Below are 19804 nucleotides of genomic sequence, written 5' to 3'. Positions count from 1 at the left end.
GATTCTGAAGTACACATAAAGTGAATAGAAAATAATGGATTTCTTGATGAGCTACACGTTTGTTATTCATAATTATTTACACATAGAAATCCATTGTTGCCTTTCCATTTTTGACTTTAGAACATAGAAACAAAACAAATCATTTCCACACATTTTTACTCTTTAGATTTGCAGTGAGGTTTTTGAGATCCAAAATGCCATATGTTAACTTTGCCTGTATATTATTTTTCTCCTGGAAAGTGAGAAGTTAAATGTGTAATACTGGCTAAAAAGTTCGTTTGAGGAGCTCGTTTTCATTATTTTCCAATCTCCTGGAAAGAATGCTTGCGTGAGTTTTGAAGAATACAGATTGTTTGGTACATTTTGAAGCTCATTTACTCTCTGAAATTTCATAATTTATGAAATCAAATTGGCTTTATTAAGACAGATTTTTCATTCTATTTTGTAGTAAGATGGAAAGAAAATATTAGTTAGCATTCAACCAGTTTTAGCAGTAATTTTTACCAATGAAGTCTTAATCTGGATTTTTGTCTGTTTAATGGTATAGTAATAAAGCCTGTGTTTCGGTCATTTCTACCATGTCTTGGCTTCCTAGAGCTTCTCACTTTGTATTCTATCAGTAAATTAAAAGTCATTAAGCATGTTACTTCAGTGCATTGTTCTATCACACTGACATGTAAAAGTACAGGATAGGCATCTATTAAGAGGGTGTGAAATACATTTAATCTTCAGGGGTAGATAAGGCAAGTTCAAGTAACTTTTAATAGTCTGAGTTTTAACCTTCCATTAGTTAGCAGTCATCTGATGTTATTGTCCACTCTTTCATTCCAGTTTAAAACACCTCACAAAAACCTGACAGTAAAAGGTAGAATGAATGCTTTAAAGACTCAGATTTCTCTCATGTCCATTAAATTGACATTCATTTAAAAATTATTTAGCATAATATACAGTAATTCATTTAACAGGCTACCATTTGAAAGCTGTGATAGGAAAAAGGAGAGACTTATTCTTTGAATAAGTTTGTTACTTTCCTAATATGTTTCTCCTGAGCTATGTAGATAATGTAAATATACACAAGATAGTAAAGGAATATTTTCTATGGAAAATATAAATTAAAATTTTTAAAAACTTTATTTCTTGTGACTAAGTTGCAACCTTTTTAAAACTTAAGAACAAAAAGTATCAATATCCTTAACTCTGATGGTGTTTTTTAAAAAATGTGTACTAAGAAAAGGTTCTCTCACTCCAAAGGTGACAGACAGATTTTTATGGAGAAACAAATTACAACATACAGCTTTGGCAGCTCTGTTTTTCTAAATTTCCAAGTAAGTTTGAGTTTGTGTGAATCAGGCATCACCAGTTTTATGATGAAGCACCTGTACTTCTCAGGAGGGCCCTGCCCTTTTAGTCCCTCTCTTTCCATCAGGCCTAGCAAGGTTACTCAGGGTGTGCATTACATGCATGTGGCCTGGGTATAGAATTCCATGGTACTAAAATATTATAATTTACATATATTAGGTCACAGCTATATACTGATGTCAAACTAATGAATTAGAGCATAGCTCAAGTGTTGATTCTTTTTTTTCTTTTTTTTGGCCATGCCACACAGCTTGCGGGATTTTAGTTCCCTGACCAGTGATCAAACCTGGGCCCCCTGCAGTGGATTGTGGCGTCCTAACCACAGGACCACCAGGGAATTCCCAACAAGTGTTCATTCTTGAAAGTGCTGTGTAATTGTGTAATAGCTAGGGGACTTTTTGAGAAAAGGAATTAAATGTCAGTGTTGCTATATCTGATAAGGGGTTAATATCCAAAATATATAAAGAACTCATACAACTCAATAGCAAAAAAAAAAAAAAAAAAGAATCCAATTTAAAGATGGGCAAAGGACCTAAATAGACATTTTTTCAAAGAAGATATATGAATGGCTAACAGGTACATGAAAAGATGCTCAGTATCGTTAATCATCAGGAAAGTGCAAATCAAAACTACAGTGTGGGCTTCCCTGGTGGCGCAGAGGTTGAGAGTCCGCCTGCCGATGCAGGGGACGCGGGTTCGTGCCCCGGTCTGGGAGGATCCCGCGTGCCGCGGAGCGGCTGGGCCCGTGAGCTATGGCCGCTGAGCCTGCGCGTCCGGAGCCTGTGCTCCGCAACGGGAAAGGCCACAACAGTGAGAGGCCCACATACCACAAAAAAAAAAAAAAAAAAAACTACAGTGTGCTATCACATCACACCTGTTGGAATGGCCATGATGGCCATCATTAAAAAGATAAGAGATAGCAAGTGTGGGTAGGGGTGTGGAGAGAAGGGAACCCTTGTGCACTGTTGGTAGGAATGTAAATTGGTGTAGCCACTGTGGAAGACATTTTGGAGGTTCCTCAAAAAATCAAAAATAGAATCATCACATCTGGCAATTCCACTTCTGGGGATATATTCAAAGGAAGCAAAAACCTAACTCCAAAAGGTATCTGCACCCCCATGTTCATAGCAGCATTACTTACAATAGCCAAAATATGGAAACAACCTAAGTTTACATTGGTGGATAAATGGATAAAGAAGTTGTGGTATATGTATATAATGGAATACTCTTCAGCCATAAAAAATGAGGAAATCCTACCATTTGCAACAACATGGATGGACCTTGAAGGAACTATGCTAAGTGAAATAAGAGCAAAAACACCCCAACAAACTCATGGAAAAGGAAATCATACTTGTGGTTACCAGAAACGGGGTCATGGGGAGAGGGAATTGGAGGAAGGCGGTCAGCAGGTACAAACTTGCAGTTATAAGATAAATAAGTACTAGGGCTGTAATGTACCACATGATGACTGCAGTTACTACTGCTATATGACGTATAGGAACGTCGTTAAGAGAGTAGATCCTAAGAGTTCTCATCACAAGGAGAAATATTTTTTCTTTTTATTTTATCTATATGAGATGATGGATGTTAACTAAACCTATTGTAATCATTTCACAATAAATGTAAATCAAACCATCATGCTGTACACCTTAGTGATGTATGTTAATTATTTCTCACTGAAACTGGAAGAATAACAGTTTGCAAAAAATTATGTCATATTAGAATGATTGATTGTCTCCAGTCATCTAGAAACATAATAAGATGAATTTAATAGGGATAAATATTAAGTGCATGTTTAACTTTTTAAAAATATATATAATATCTCATCAACCAGGGAAAGCCAATTGAGCCGTGTGGCCACAGAATTTCCCTTTAGGTTGGGTCTGTTTAGCAGTGACTCTCTGGTGGCCAGGGGAGGGGCAGAGGGAAGGCTAAAGGAATCACCTTGAAGCTTCATGTACAAAGCAAGCCGTGTTAATTAGTTTTCCTGCAGTAACAAACCATCCCAAAGCTTCCTGACTTGAAACAATAACTGTTTATTTTGCTCTTGTTTCTGTGGGTCAGCAGTTTGGCCTCTATCAGCTGGATGGGTTTTCTGGGCTCATTCTGCACCTGTCCACGTGGCCCTCTCCCAGGCTTCACATGGCAGCTGGGCAAAGTTCTAAGAGAACGAGTGGAAACACTCCAGACCTCTTGAGGCCCAGACTCAGAACTGACACTAAATCACTTCCACCAAATTCTGTTGGTCTGAGCAAGTTTCAAGATCACTTCCATTCAAGGGGTCTGGAAATAGACCCTGTCTGTTGATCAGAGGAGCTGCAAAGAGGGTGACATGGGGAGGGGAAGAATCACTGCCTTCTTTGTAAACAGACTGCCACACCAAGCACACTGTTTTAATATATTGTAGATCAATGAAAATAGTTTTTAAAACATGCTTTTATTCACACTTTACATATTGAGAAACCACAGCTCCCACTACAAGTCAGCTGGCCATGCATTTAGATTAATTTGGACAGTGAATCTAATAGCTGGAAAGTAAGTTTTGTTCTTATGCTGAATTATTCGTTGAGGTAGTATGGGGGGTAAAGTTATGGGTTATAAAGTAAAATGTTTTAATTTTGTTTCAAAATAAGATAAAAGGATCCAAAATGTGTTTTCTGAATGTGTCCAAAAGAAAATCTAAATCTACTTAGATCTAGTAGAACTTAAATCTAAATCTACTAAGATCTAGTAGTACTTAAATCTAAATCTATCTACCTTGTAGATATTTATGTTCCTACAAATAGTTAATGATGTTGAATAAAAAAATTGTGCCAAGGGTAAATTACTATAAATGTAAATATGGAGTTTTTTTGCTGCAGAAAATTAACAATTTGAAATATAGTTATTTGGAATTTAAAATTTGAACATCTGTCTCATTTCTAGGAGCTCTGCCAGTGCCGACCTGGAGAAGGAAATTGTTCCTGCTGTAAGGAATGTATGCTGTGTCTCGGGACGCTTTGGGATGAGTGCTGTGACTGCGTTGGTAAGTTGACATACAGTAAAGTTTCTTAATATTTCATATCACAGAATCCTTGACTTTAAGAGACTTTAAATAATATAAATGTATTTTTTGTGCCTAGACTAGGTTTTGTATAAGATACTGTAGGTGTATAGAACAATATATTATTGCATTTGCTTGTATTTAATAGTTTTTACATATATATGTATTTGTATTTTTATAGAAAAGGTCTGGGAGGAAATTAAAAGCTCTTATTCTTGGGAAGTAGGAGTGGAGGAACAAAGTTTTTTTTTTCATTTTTATACTGTTGATATGTATATGTTTTTAAAAGCCATGCAAATTAAATTAGATTAATTTATTTTTTTTAATGAGAGGGGTCAGGGAGGGGGTGGTTTCGGGGGGAGTCGGGCTTGGCAGAGAGCAGAGTTGTTTGTTTGTTTGTTTGTTTGTTTTTCTTTTGTCTGCGCATGTGGGATCTCAGTCCCCGACCAGGGGTTGAACCCGTGCCCCCTGCAGTGGAAGCGTGGAGTCTTAACCACTGGACTGCCAGGGAAATCCCCTGTTGATATTTTTTTATAAGAAGTATGTGGTATTGTCACAAGTAAAAATAGGTACTTAGCATAATAAAAATAGACTATCTTCATTTATATACGACTTCATTACAAAGATCCTTGAGAAACCAAAAGCTGTTTTAAGGGCTTTCTGAGGAACAGTCACTAAGATGTATTACATAAAAAAAAAAAAGCAAGGTGCAAGAGTATGTTTATAGAATGCTATCATTTGTGTTTTGGAAAGAAAACTTAGGTGGACAGACTGTTGCTGGGAGAAACACTCATCCTCTCTCTGTCCAGTTAACTCTTTAATCCTTTAAAACTGCAGTTCAGCTGTCCCCTTTTCTCAGAATCCTTCCTCATTTGACTGAGATAGGATCCTCTGTGCTATAAAGAGAATCTGTTTCTCTTTTCTGATTTTCTCTTAAGAGTAACAGCCATAGCTCATTTCATCTTTGCTGTCCAGCACATTCCTCAAATCCTGTGGTTTTTAGATCTGGATCTCTACCCTCAGGCTTTGTTTTGGGTATGTGTGTGTTTGTTTTGTTTTTACTTTTCCAGATGTACACAAAAATAGAGAGCACAGTGAACTGCTGTGTACCTGCACCCCAGCATCAAGGCCATACCTCTTCCACCCATCATCTGTCTGTGTCTATCCCTGCCTTTTTTGGTTGGATGACTATAAAGTAAATAAATAGTTTTACTACAACTCCAAACCACTTTAGTTATTCATCTCAAAAAAAGAATAAGTTTCCTTACATAACACAATGTCAGTACCACATGATTAACAATACTTCCTCAGCATCTAATACCCGGTCCTACTCAGATTGCCCTAGTTGCCTAAAGGTTGTTTATAGTTGTTTTAGTCAAAGCAAGATCCAGCAGAGTCCACTTAGTATATTTGATTGTTAGATTTCTTTTATTGTTCCTCCTCCCCTCATCACCTTTTAAAATTCCATTGACTTGTTGTAGGAACTAGTGAGTTGTGATGGAAAACATGCCACTTTCTGGATTTGGCTGATTGCTTCCTGTGGTTATTTAACTTGTTACCCTGTCCTCTCTATCTCCTGTAGACTGGAAGTTAGATCTAAAGGCTGATTGGACTCAGGTTTAGTTTTGGGAGGTGGGGTGCAGTGTACAGTGTCCCCATTAATAATATCTAGTCTTCCTGCTTTTAGTGTTGCTAAAATTGGTGGGTGGGTTCAGATGGCGAAGGTTTGACGACTTCATGGTGAGTCCCCACCAGTCTTTCACCCAGTGGTTCCACCCATGGCTTTTTTATGTATATTTGGCGTTTTAATCAGTTGTTGTCATTATTATTATTTTTTGCTCAAATTGTCCCATCTTTGGTTAGTAGGAGCCTCTTCTACTTGGCTCTTGAGTCCTTTTGACATGACTTCTGTCATCTTTGTTGGTTTCAGACAGGCTGTCCCGGGCTCATCTTATAAATATACATCGTATACATCTTATACATTTATATTTGTTGTACAAAACATTCATTTGTTACATAAAACATTAATGCGTCTTATTTTTTCTTTTTTCTTAATTGAATGTTCTGGAATTTCTTCCACATTAATATCATTTTTTGGTAGCTACCTAGAGCCCTGTTGTCAGCAGTAACACTTTATATACTCATTCATCCCTAGGTGGACATGTAGTTGCTTCCAGTCTTGTACCATTACAAATAATAGTATGATGAATAACCTCGTATAGATAGTCAGTTCTGTTTAATATTGCTAGATGTTGTCAAATTCTCCTTCCAAAGGGGTTTATCGTTTGCATTCCCACCAATGAGGCACGTCTCTTCATCTCCACTGGTATCACCCTAGACCAAGCCTCTAGCAGATTTTGACTGGACTTGGAAACACTGTATTTTGATGGATTTTGAACTTCTTCCACTCTCCTTCAGAAACTCCAACTCCTTTAAAACACATTTTATTGGATTTTTCCATCTCTTATTCCTCCTTTTGCCTGTTATCTTTGTATCCTCAGTCACTTCCCCCTCGTTTATTAATAGCTTCAGTACCTGAATCAACATCTCACTTCCACCACTAGACCCACTGCCCCTTTCGACAGTTCCAATGTGCGCATTGAAGATCCACCCTGACCTTCTGTTCCTAGGCCTCCTTAGTGATGATGGTTTCTAAATCCACCCCACTGCCAGTTACCCAACCCATAGGTCAGTGCTTAATTCCCCTCTTTCCTCATATCTGACTTCCAATTCAAACCAAACGATCCTCTGTTGCACTTTTAAAATATGACGGGGGCTTCCCTGGTGGCGCAGTGGTTAAGAGTCCGCCTGCCGATGCAGGGGACACGGGTTCGTGCCCCGGTCTGGGAAGATCCCACATGCCGCAGAGCGGCTGGGCCCGTGAGCCATGGCGCTGGGCCTGCGCGTCCGGAGCCTGTGCTCCGCAAGGGGAGAGGCCACAACAGTGAGAGGCCCGCCTACTGCAAAAAAAAAAAAAAAAAGAAAAAAAAGAAAAAAAAAAAAAAATATGACGTGTGAGAGGCACATTTTAAAGGTGTAATAGGGGATCGATCAAACAAGATAGGGCAGAAGACCAAGAAAGAGAAAAACATGGGTTGAAGGAAACAATAGCTTTAACCAGGAGTTAAGGATGGTTGTCGGATGATAACTGTTCTTTCATATGATGGTCAGTCAGGTGCAACCATAGAGGAGACACAGGAGAAGCTGAGGAAACAGCTTTCATCATGCTCCCAGGTCTCAGGGAGGGGTCACTGCATGCCACGCAGGGTCCCAGGGGAAGCGCCAGGTTTTGGTCAAGTGGGAAAGACAGGAGCAGAGGAAAGTGTTGGCAGTCTTCATTTGGGGTTTCTGCAGGAAAGGCAGGGTGGGGCAGGGCAAGCAGTGTAGAAGTGGCTAGTCTGAATAATTTTGGTGGACTCTAAGCTGTAGGGGTGGTCCCTAGTTGTCTAGTACATGGCCCCAGGATGGTGAAGGCAGAGGAATATATTGCCTCCTGGGGTGTACTGGCCAGAGAGAGGATGTCTGGCTCTGCATTGGTTAGTTTGCTGGATCCAAGAATTGCCCACCCCAGGAGGGGCAGGCTCTCTCCCACCAGAAAGGCTTTTTCTGTATTATACAGAAGATATAAAGCATCAGTTATACAGAGGCCTAGGAGACAACTAGCCTGACCAAAGCAAGAAGTGAGGGTTCTGAGGGGCTTATCTCTGAGAAGGAACTGAGTTCCATAGGATATCAAGCATGTACTCGAGAAGCAGAATGATTTTTCAAGATATGCTGAAAGTTTATGTATGGTCCTCAAGAAAAGAAACTTCCAAGCATAGAAATTCCAAGAAAAAACAAAAGTTCAACAAGAAAATATTAGTCCATAAAGGAATTAAATATAGCAGTTCGTTTTCTATTATGAAAATTTTCACACATACACAGAAGTGGAGAGAATAGCATGATGATTCCTATATACCTGTCACCTACTTCAGCAGTTGTCAAGAATATGCCACCTTTGTTTCATCTGTCCTTTTTCATTCCTTTCTCTTTCTTTGTGTGAAAGTGTTTAAAAAGCAAGTAACATTGTGGTAACCTAAATGGGAGGAGAGTCCAAAAGCAAGGGGATATCCGTATGTGTATGGCTGATTCATTTTGTTGTGCAGTGGAGGCTAACACAACATTGTAAAACAACCATCCTCCAATAAAAATTAATTTAACAGAAAAAGCAAGTTAGAAACAGTAAATAATTTTTACTCCTGCATTTTTCAATATCAATCTCTAAAGTAAATACAGACACTCGCCTTTGTAATCATAATGCCTTATGACACATATCAAAATTAACAATAATTTCTTTGTTTAATCTAAAATTCAGTTCATAATCACGTTTCTCCTGATTTCTCAGAAGTGTGTGTATAATTGATCTGTTCAAGTGGATCCAGACAAGGTCCTTGTGTTATTATCTGGCTGTTGCATCTGAGTCCTCCTTTAATCCAGACTGGCCCCCTCTTTTTTTTCTCATGCCATTTGACATACTGAAGAAACAGTATCAGTTTTCCTGTAGAATATCCCACATTCAGGATTTGACTGTTTGCTTCCTTGAGATACCATTTAACTAGTTCCTCTTTCCATATTTCCAGTAATTTGGAGCTAATTATGAAAGTTTGGTTAGATTCAGGTTTAATCATTTTTTGCCAAGAAGACCTCATAGGTCATGGTTTTCAATATTTTATGGAGTTCAAAGAAAAGTTCATTTCGTCTTGAAATTAGAAATATTTTCCTTTGGTAGTGTGACATTGGACAAGGAAATTCTGTCACAGTATCTGTTCTTCAGTCAGCAGTGTTCATGGGGTCATGTGAAGGTAGCTGCTGTTTGCTGGTTTTCAACGTTCAGAATCAGTATTTAATAAGACAAGAAGATTTCATTATGCATAGGCAACAGAATGTGTAATAGTTATAAAATTTGTTGATGTCACAGGAGAAGTTGGGTAGGGAAAGTGGAAAGGGCAACAGTATCCTTATCTGCAAATGAGGGAATTAAGCAACATGGAATAAAAGTGAGAAGTTTAAGTGTATTTAAGATTACAAAAGAAACAAATTATAGTATTAGAATAATATAATTATTAGAAATATGGGAGAGAGATGGGGTTAGTATAAATGAACTTAATCTTCATTTTTCATGTAAGAAGATTAATAGGCAAAGTCTACGGTTGTTTTTACTGCTACTTATAAATTAATCATTTTTACTTAAATTCTTGTAGCAGTAACCACCAGAGAAACTTAGAACAGACTTTAAAAGTAGCTGAGTATGGGGAGTGCAGTTTCGGATGGGAGGAGTGGGATGCGGGTGGGAGGAGGGGAAGGGAATGCTCTTTTTATTGTAAGCTCCTCTGGACTCTGTTGTTGCTGTCTAACCAGCACACTAAAAGAAAGGAATAACTCTTTTTCCCCTTAGTCTTAATTTCTACCCTTAAAATGTGGTTTCATTGAGCAAACTCTAACTTGACATATCCTTAGTTTTCAAATGTATGATGAAACAGGTCAGATTTATAAAAGAATTAAGCACAGATTTTAAAACCCCTTCGTATTTAGTTGTTGTAGACCAAGAACACAATAGTCATGAATTCTGGCTCACTGAAAGAATTCGCATCGGGACTCTGGGCACTTAAAGGATTTGAGATGCTTGCCTTTTCAGTTGTTGCCATTTGTTTCCTGGTTTTTGGCCTCCCAGGCTGTCATGTGCAGAGCCAATTTCCTGAAAAATTTTAGTATAATTAGTATGTAAATTTTGGTAGGGAAACAATGCCACAAAGGAACAAACTTTCTCAAGAAAATGATAATGAAGAGAAATGAGAGCTTCCAAAATAAACTTTATAGTCAACTAAACAAAAGCTCCCTAACAATGATGAACTTCAGGGCAGTGGTGAGATGCTTCCCAGAAAGGTTTTACTAACTGGTTTAAATTATGGCTGGTTAGTAACTCCAACCAGAAAGTGATCCATTTTACATAGTGAAAATGGACAACTAAAGAATTTCCACAAAATTGAAAAGGTTACTTTTCCTGAGCAGGATAACTCCCACACTTCATTCGAAGAGCAGATTCCATGGTTCACCACCCTTGAAAGAATGCAGAATCTGAAGAGTGCTTTAGTGTGGAAATAGAAGTAGAATCCGCTTGCCTAGGAGAACCTCTAGTGATGACCTCTGGACAAGAGCCTAGTTAAAAAGAGAAGATAGATAAAAATTTTATAATGATGCCATGGAAACATATTACCTAGCAACTGTTTACTTCATGCTTCCTGGTTTTTTTTTTTTTTTTTTTTTTTTTTTTTTTTTTTTTTGCGGTACGCGGGCCTCTCACTGTTGTGGCCACTCCCGTTGCAGAGCACAGGCTCCGGACGCGCAGGCTCAGCGGCCATGGCTCACGGGCCCAGCCGCTCCGCGGCATGTGGGATCTTCCCAGACCGGGGCACGAACCCGTATCCCCTGCATCGGCAGGCGGACTCTCAACCACTGCGCCACCAGGGAAGCCCCATGCTTCCTGGTTTTAATGCAGTGTATTGAGATTTAAATGAAAAATGCTTTTGGCCTAAGTTTGTTAAATGCACTAAACTCCAAAAAAGTTTGTTGTTTTTTTTTTTTTTTTATGTAATGGAATCCCAGGATATGAACACTGAAGTTTTTCCAAAGCCTCAGAGATGTTGAGTTTAGCTCTTCTAACAGTTGGACTCGGTTCTTCACCCTTTCCTCTCTAATTGCTAGTTTTTATTCATTATAGAGTCTGGCAGAAGAATATATTATGTATGTTTGCATAAAATAAGTATTCTAAGTATTATTTGCTTTTCAGTGGCACTTAAAGGTTATTTCTAGAATGTGATTATTAGAGCAGTGGACACAAAATCAGGCTGAATCATAATCTTGTCTCTAATCCTAGATTATATAACATTGGACAAATTATTTAACTTATCTGGGCCTTTTTCCTCTTTTATGAGTAAAGGAGTCCGATTTGACCATTGAATCCATGATTCTGTCTCACAGTCTAAATCACAAAAGTTGAGGTATATTGAAAGATGTTACAAATGGTATATGCACAACCTTGTTATTTTCAGCTCTTGCCTTGTTCCTTAAACTAACAAAATGTGGAACACACATGAGAGAGTTTTTCCTTTTCCCTAAATTTATAAAGTACAGAAATTTATAAATTTGGTATAACTTTTCAAACTTTTCATCTGAGGAAAAAGAAAAACTTCATATTAGACCTAATAGTTGCTAAACAAAAATGAAACATAATTTAGCTTTTAAAAGTGAAATGTTCACAAAAGGAAATCCAGAGGGTTCTGTTTCAGTTATTATTGCTAGTAAACAACCTACCCCAAAACATAGTGGTTTAACACAGTAGTAATCATTTAGTTAGCTCACAAACCTGCATTTTGGGTGAGGTTCTTTGGGGTCGCTCCTTTCTGCTCCACACAGTGTCAACTGGGACAGCTCGAAGGCTGGGGCTCATTAAACATTTCCACAGCTCTCTCCTTTATAGAAAAACTCCTTGGAAAAGTTTTCTATAGTGACTAATTCTCTTCTGCTATTTTCTCTTTTAAAAATAATTTTTTAAAATAATTCATTTTGGGCTTCCCTGGTGGCACAGTGGTTGAGAGCCTGCCTGCCGATGCAGGGGACACGGGTTCGTGCCCCGGTCCGGGAAGATCCCACATGCCGCGGAGTGGCTAGGCCCATGAGCCATGGACGCTGAGCCTGCGCGTCCGGAGCCTGTGCTCCGCAACGGGAGAGGCCACAACAGTGAGAGGCCCGCGTACCACAAAAAATATATATATATAAAATAAATAAAATAAAATAAAATAATTCATTTTGAAACAACTTCAAATGTAGAGAAAATTTGCCAAAAGGGTAAAAAGACTCCCCAGCTATTAACATTTTATTGCATTTGCTCCGTTGCTTAGTACCTCTGGCTCTCGCCCTCTCCCTCCCCACCGCCCAACACATACACACAGTTGCACACTCATGGGCACACACTCCCATGAGACTCTTTTTTTGAAACTTTAGAAAGCAAGCTTTACACACGATGTCCCATCACTGCTAAACAACCTTGATCTCTTGGGCACATTGGTGTCTGCCAGATTTTTCCATTTTAAAGTCACCGTTAACCCCTTTGTAATTGTTTAGTATTTTGTAGAGTTTTCCAAGAGTACATCAGTATGTTCCTCATCCAGCCTCTACCCACCAGCCTTAACACCCATTGACAACTCCCATCTGATCAACACCTCTATGATGATTGCCAAATGGTGCTTTACTCTTCCTTCATTTCGTCTACATTTATCCTTTGGCACTCTGCTAAAAGGAGGAGCTTTCCCTTCTCCTCCATTTTTTTATTCTTTAATTATAATATAAGGCCTCATCAATCCCTATTTTATTCATAGGGTGGCAATCCATTACTATCACTATTTATTTTAATGTTAAAATTGTCAGTTTGGCCAGTGGGAGCCCCTTCAGGTTGCCTCCTGTGTTGTTTTGACCTGTTCCATTATTCATTGATCACTTCCTTACTTTCTGGCACAGAAAGGTGTTCCAGGGTCATTTCGGACGTTCCCTAACCCAGCCCTGGAGTCAGTCTTTCCCTCAAGGAGCTCTGTACCTCTTAGCCAAGGATAGGTATTTAGAAAACAAGATCTGGGCACTTGGTGTGCTCAGTGCTACTAGGGTGTCATCACCTCTAGGCCCTCTCAGCAAAAAACCTAGGAAGATATCTATGTACAGTGTTAGAAGGCACCTGATTTTAATATGTTGGAGCTTGGATTGCAAGGCAGTACCTAAGAATATCTCATGACATTTCAGTCAGTGAGAAAAAGAAATTTTATTCTCTTTGCCTTCCTTGCCACCCCCGCCCCAGGTATGTGTAATCCTCGAAACTACAGTGACACGCCTCCAACTTCAAAGAGCACAGTGGAGGAGCTTCATGAACCCATCCCTTCTCTCTTCCGGGCACTCACAGAAGGAGACACTCAGTTGAACTGGAACATTGTTTCCTTCCCTGTTGCAGAAGAACTTTCACATCATGAGAATCTTGTTTCATTTTTAGAAACTGTGAACCAGCCACACCACCAAAATGTGTCTGTTCCCAGCAATAATGTTCATGCACCTTATTCCAGTGACAAAGGTAACTGCCAAAGCTGGCTTTTTCTCTCTTGCCCCCCTCACTTTCTTTGTGGTCTGTGAAGCCTATATTAACATTATCTTTTAGAGTAGCTTTTTGGTTTTGAGTGTGTATAGTCTTAAGTAAGTTCTGGACTTTAATAACCCCAATCCCTGAGTAAACAAGGAGGAGTTGTTCTCACAACTCCTTCAGACTTTCGGTGATAGAAGTTCTGTTGGAAAATAGGTAACCAGGTTCTAATTTTGATATTTATTTGCATTATGCTTTCATTGTTCTTTTCATGAGATAGCAACAAGGCTGCTTACCTTATGCAGAGTTGTTCATCGTCAGGTAACATCCAGAGTGTCTTGGGAGGTAAGGTTTCTATAATAGCATTAGTGCCACAAATGCTGCCAGGTCATCAGCTGAATTTGTTAATGAGCAAGTTGGTATTACATTCGCCTCATTTCCAGGTGTAGCCTTATCCCAGGCAGTGCTCTTCAAATGAGTGCTGTTGGTCAGAAGGGAAACTGAATGAGAGAGTGACGTGTACAACCTGGAGAAGCATGTTAAGGAACATTTATTAGTGAGCACAGGTCATACCTTAACTTTGGAATGTAAAAGTCATGTAATTTTCATAAAGTCTGTGATGTTTTCAAATTAAAGGCTCCACACAATTTCACTGTGGAAGAATAAGACAATTATGAATATTGGAGTTATTTCTTAAAATATGAGATGAGTTATACATAAACAGCATAATTTGTGCTTTTTTATTTGGCTTTTTTGTTGTGCCCTCCATTATAACCCTGTCTATAAAGTCGTATGAACTTTGGCCATCAATAGTAAAAGCAAAACAGCTTTTGTTAATACAGAGTAAGAATCCTTATTTCCTCTCAGGTTAAAGTACTTTATAAGACAAATTATAAATCTTGGGAAACATCAGAAATGTACCGAAATGTGTTTGCTACCACTTTCCCATTATTAAAATGTAAATAATCAACATGCTAGATATTAAATAATTCATAAATTTTTCTCAAAGTTTATTCAAATTCATGAACTAATAAGCAGGAAGCTAATTCCTGGAAACACCACACAGGATAATTCCTAATAGCTAATGTTGAATTGTGCCACATTGCTAATCACATTGCATCATTTGAATTACTTTATTTTATTGTAAGTTCTCAGTATAAATTTAGAACAGTGTTTTTCAAACTTGTTTTAGCTGGAGAATTCTCTCCTTATGGAAATCTTATCATAAATGCCCAGATCAAAGTCTGAAATCTGAGGAGGTGGTGAAGGAAGCCCTTTGCGTCTGAGCTGGAATGGGAAACTCCCATCTCAATGTGATTAACGGATGTGATCTTTTTTCCCCACACCTCACCTGTTGTCCTGGGCAGACTAGCAGCAAGAGAGCGAAGATAAATAACGGTTAATAATATTCAGCTAAGTGTTAAAGCCTTTCCTGCTTTTCCTATTTATTGTGCTAAAATCTTAATCTTTTATTTTTCAGAACACATGTGTACTGTGGTTTATTTTGATGACTGCATGTCCATACATCAGTGTAAAATATCCTGCGAGTCCATGGGGGCATCCAAATATCGCTGGTTCCATAACGCCTGCTGTGAGTGCATTGGTCCAGAGTGTATCGACTATGGTAGTAAAACTGTCAAATGTATGAACTGCATGTTTTAGAGAAGGAAATGGTATGCACACCAAAGCAATTTAGTCAAGGGTATGGAAAGCTATTCAGTGATGTCTACTGGTTGCATCTGAATGCCAGCAGGTTAGGAAGATGTGAAGAGTTTGGATTGAGTTACTTCTAAAGTATGACAAATCCGGGATTGTGTTAAATTATGATTATAACTGCTCTTATTGATCTCTCTGCCAGCTGGTAGCGATAAGCCCTTTCTTCTAAACACATGTACAGCTTTGATCACGTGAGAAGCAGGTGCATAGAGAAGACCTTGAGAGAGGAGAGGTTTCTAACACAAAGCCTGGTGTCATTTTCTTGTCACATTCCAGAAGCCTTTTGTGTCGAAGGTTTACAGCATGTTAACATAAGTTACGATTTCTTCATTGTACTACTCCTAGGACACTGAGTTTTTAGAGTTGTTTGCCATTTTTCACTGTGCCTGGTATTATTTACCTGTTCTATAAGTAGGGTAGATATTCAAATATATCACCCTGTGTTCTCACCAAAAAATCACCATAAAAAGCTTGATTTCAAACCTCTTTATGTTGGTTTTAGAAGATAAATGCTTACTGTATTTTACAATTTAAAACTCTTCCATAGCTGAATCCACTCTACGCTACACATACCGACAAAGCTATAGGGAAAGTTTCTCCTCCTCCTCCATCCCTGGCCCAAAGTACTGCTGTAGGTAGTGATGGAGCATCTTTACCAAGAATTGCAGGGTACACCTATGAGGCTCTGTGAAATACACTGCTAGGGTAAATAAGAAGGGAGAGCTTTCCTCTGACTTAAGGTACCAGCTTAAAGAGCTCCAGGAATGGGAAACCACTGCCAACCGGACTCCAGGGAAATTTTATGGAAATGGCAGGGCTGTGCTAGCTGGACAGTAGGGATGAGCCTGCTCAGCCTTCGCGCCACGTTCTCCAGTGGACGGGTGGTTGGAGGGGATAAAGCAGAGAATTCCAGGTATGAACGGGGAGGGTTGAAAATGCCTGGTATTCTAACGGAAGCAAACTTAAAACTACTTACATTCATTATGTTGTTATTTTGTAATCTTTCCTTTAGGTTTGTATATGGATCAGGTGTTCTTGTTAAACAAGGGTTATCACACAGTAGGAGGTTAAGACTGTGAACTGCTGCCCACCCCCGCAAAATTCCCTGTTCAAGATGACATTAAGTCTAAACACACTTCAGAACATCTGGGCAGCTTTTTATATAATGTTTCAATGAAGATAAGTTTAAATAGTATGTGCCGTTCGTGGTAATAAAATCTCCATCTTCAAGCATGAACCTGAAACGTACATATTTATATTCAGAGACTCTTAGCTTTACAAAATTATTAATTTCTCAAATAGTACGTATTTGAATTCTAAGTAACTTTTTAGGAATACCTCTTTGTATATCTAAATACTGTAGTATATAAAAATAAATAATGCTCTTTGTATTCATTATCTGGACAATGGTTAGTTACAAGATCATATGTAATATTATGATTAACTATCATAAAATGTAAAGACTTGACACCTTTTCTGCTCTTTCAGATAACTCTAATGAACACTCAAGGTACTTTAGCCTTTTAAAAAGTTGAAATTTAGCTCATGGATGTATTTTTTGGATGGGAAAACATTGAGATGTCCTTTTCTTTTACCTAGAATGCCTTTTTTTACAAGTGCCTTGAAAACAAACATTAGCTCCCTTTCTTCATTAATACCTATAAAACTGAAGGTTTTCTTGAACTTACGAGAAAATTTTAAGAAATCTGCAGCCAGCTGCTTCATTTCAACTTTGCTGTTTTTCAGACTCATTTATACTTAGGAATAGAGGAATGCTTTTGTGTTTATTGACGACATACTTAATGTTTCCATAAATATGTTAACAAACTTTTTTAAACTGCATTTATCTTCCTTTTTAGGTATTCATTATTAAATTTTAAAATGTAATATCTCTTGTTGGGAGAATAATTTCTTGAACCATGTTATGTTTTAACTGATTTTTCTTTCCTCTATTTCTCCAAATAGAAATTATCCCTAAATATAATGGTAAGTTGTGTATTCAAATTTTACTTAATTTTTTTGGCTTATGAAGGGGTTAAAAGAAAGTGTTCACCTAAACGATTCCATTTCCAATTCTATAATGTACTTCAGGTTTTGAATAACAATATTTTTACAAATCAAAAGTATAACATTTGGGAAACTGATAGTCCCACTAAAATTTAGACCTTCTATTACCATTCCAAGCACAGTTCACTTCTATACTGAAGCTCTGATTAAAAAAAAAAAAATTAATCAAAAGTTAGGTACCTTTTTTATAACTGGATCCAAAACATTAAATCTTAAGTCTGTAGGTATTACAAAAGCCATATACAAAAGGTTCTTTCCTCTAGTAAGACATGTCCTTGCTTGCTGGTTTTCCTGTCTCCCCCATAACATCTAATTATTACTGAAACTGTACTCATAACAGTGGCACCAAATCAAATGATAATTCAAATGCAATGTCTTTGTTTACAGAGATGCTATAAAAGAGAGGCCTTCATTTAGAAATATGATTTCTAAAGTTTCAGAAAACAAAATTGATAAAATGTTAGAATATTTGAATAACTATTTATAAATCAGAATAACATCAAAACGGAGAAAAGAAACTAAGACTTCTGAAAAATGAGGTAAATATAAATAAGCCACATATTTAAAGTTTGTTTTTAATCTTCATTGAAGATTTTTTAATCTATTCTGCATTCCCAAGACTTTATTGTATTTTACATGATCTACAACATATAAAATTATGTATTTTTTTCTTTGGTTGTTCCTATAAACAAAAAAGTATTTTAATAAAAAATTAAAATGAGTGTGCCATGTTTTTGTTACCTTCAGCATAACAAACCAAAATAAGTTTGCCGTTTCTGTCTAGTGAGGTTATTGTTCAAGGGATCAGCCAAGGCATGCCTCCTCTCTGGACGTCCCTACAGAGTCTGCTGAAACAAAGGATCTTTCACAGTTTGCCCTCTGTTTTTTCATGGGCTTTATTCCAATATGGGGAAACCTTTGAAATGAAATACGTACCTTCTCCTTGCTTGCTCTGTGGGCCTTGTGATGCCAGCCAGCCTCACAAGAACTTCCTGGTGGTGGAAGGAGTCACTGAGAGAACAAGGTGGGAAGAGACTCCCGGCCGTTCCTCACTGACTCTCAAAGGGCAGTGTTACTGGAATTGAGAGCCCTCAGCTGTACACTCGTGAAATCAGTGTTATTTCACAGAATGTTTTGACAGCCTAGTGGAGGGGGAATCTGGAGAGGGGAAAATTCGAGAGGACAGTTTCCCCGCCTGCGTGACTTCAGGGATGATGGACCTGAGGGGTAGATTAGTTTCAAGAACGATAGTTCATTTGATTCGGAAAGATGTTCTTTCCGAATGGCAGGCAGTCGTGTGGAGCCGAGGGGAGAGAGGGTCAGAGGTGGGGGTGGAGGGTGTCTCTGGGCTTGAGGAGTCAGCAGGGGCCAGACCGCGGGCAGGCTGGTGCCCATGCCCGTCAGCTCCACCCCCGGCGTTTTAGTCCATGGAGCCGGTGGGCACGCCTGCAGCCTGTGGCTTAGGAGTTACGGCTTTGAGCCCTTAGAGATTTTTCCTAACCAACAGAAAATAAATTCATTTTACATCTTTTTATTTTGAAGTCTGTGCTGGAAGGATGGAGGCAGCAACAGCTGCAAGGTCTGGCTTGTGAGATGAGAACCCTCAGTGCAGAAGCAAAGATGGAAGAGACCTCTGCCCTCCCACGGGCGTGCTGTGACTCGCAGAAGGAAGCTGGGGAAGTGCAGAAATGCCCTCATTTGACTGAAGGTAGCACGAAAGTTAGACACAGTTACCACTGCAGTATCTTTACAGCAGAAAGGATTATATTTCCTGCCCTCTCCGCTTACCGCTTCACACTGAAGTCGGGGTGAGCCTCCTAGACCACGTGTGTGGTCATTACCGCCTGACCCCAGGTCCTGCCCCAGGGGATAGCAAGGCCTCTGTGTACCTTTGCCTCAGAGGGTTGAGTTGCCCAGTAGGAGGTAGGCACGCAGACAACCTGCTTTTGTTTTCCAGAGGCCTCACCTGCTCCCGGGGATTCTGCTGGGGGAAGGGGAGAGAGCGAGCGCCTTGGCAGCCTGAGAGTGAAGAGAGGGCCTCGGAAGAGGCCTGGACCTCCTTGGCCAAGGGGCTGTGCCAGCCTCCACTCGCCCTGGACGAGGCTGGAGCCCTGGGTGGGCCCACAGCTCACACAGGGGGCCGGACTCCTGAGCCTGCAGGTGCCTCTTTCTCGAGGTTTCAGCTTAGGGATGTGAGCAGCCCAGCCCTGGTTGTCCAGGGCACCCACACTGGCCCCTAGGGCTCTGTGAGATGCAGGACAGGTGACCGCCTCTCAGGCAAACGTTGGATGCTCTGGGGCTCAGAGTCAGACTTTGATTTAAAGAAGTAAGGAGACGCTACACGTGGTGCCCCAGGTTTATGGCCTCTTAGCTGCAGCCCTGGCAGCCTCGCTGCTCACACTGCCTTCTCTCCTTCCTCCAACCGCCCACCCCCACCGCTGGCCCTGCCCCCTCAGCAGCAC

The 19804-nt window shown here is 39.3% G+C and overlaps 1 protein-coding gene across 1 annotated transcript in view; it reads left to right on the top strand.

Annotated features, from left to right (window-relative positions):
* The window catches only part of TWSG1 (twisted gastrulation BMP signaling modulator 1), a gene marked incomplete at both ends in the record, with an annotated part of 30489 nt that extends 15268 nt beyond the window's left edge, over positions 1-15221 (top strand). Inside the window, 3 exons of the mRNA XM_079717623.1 lie at positions 4285-4384; positions 13287-13553; positions 15040-15221. Coding sequence (XP_079573749.1) covers positions 4285-4384; positions 13287-13553; positions 15040-15221 — 549 coding nt within the window. The remainder of the gene's footprint in view (positions 1-4284; positions 4385-13286; positions 13554-15039) is intronic.
* Positions 15222-19804: the final 4583 nt, after the last annotated feature.

This window comes from Hyperoodon ampullatus, assembly GCF_949752795.1.
Source record: "Hyperoodon ampullatus genome assembly, chromosome: 13".
Taxonomy (NCBI): Eukaryota; Metazoa; Chordata; class Mammalia; order Artiodactyla; family Ziphiidae; genus Hyperoodon; species Hyperoodon ampullatus.
Note: the sequence above shows the minus strand (reverse complement) of the source record. Positions and strands in the feature narration are given on the sequence as shown.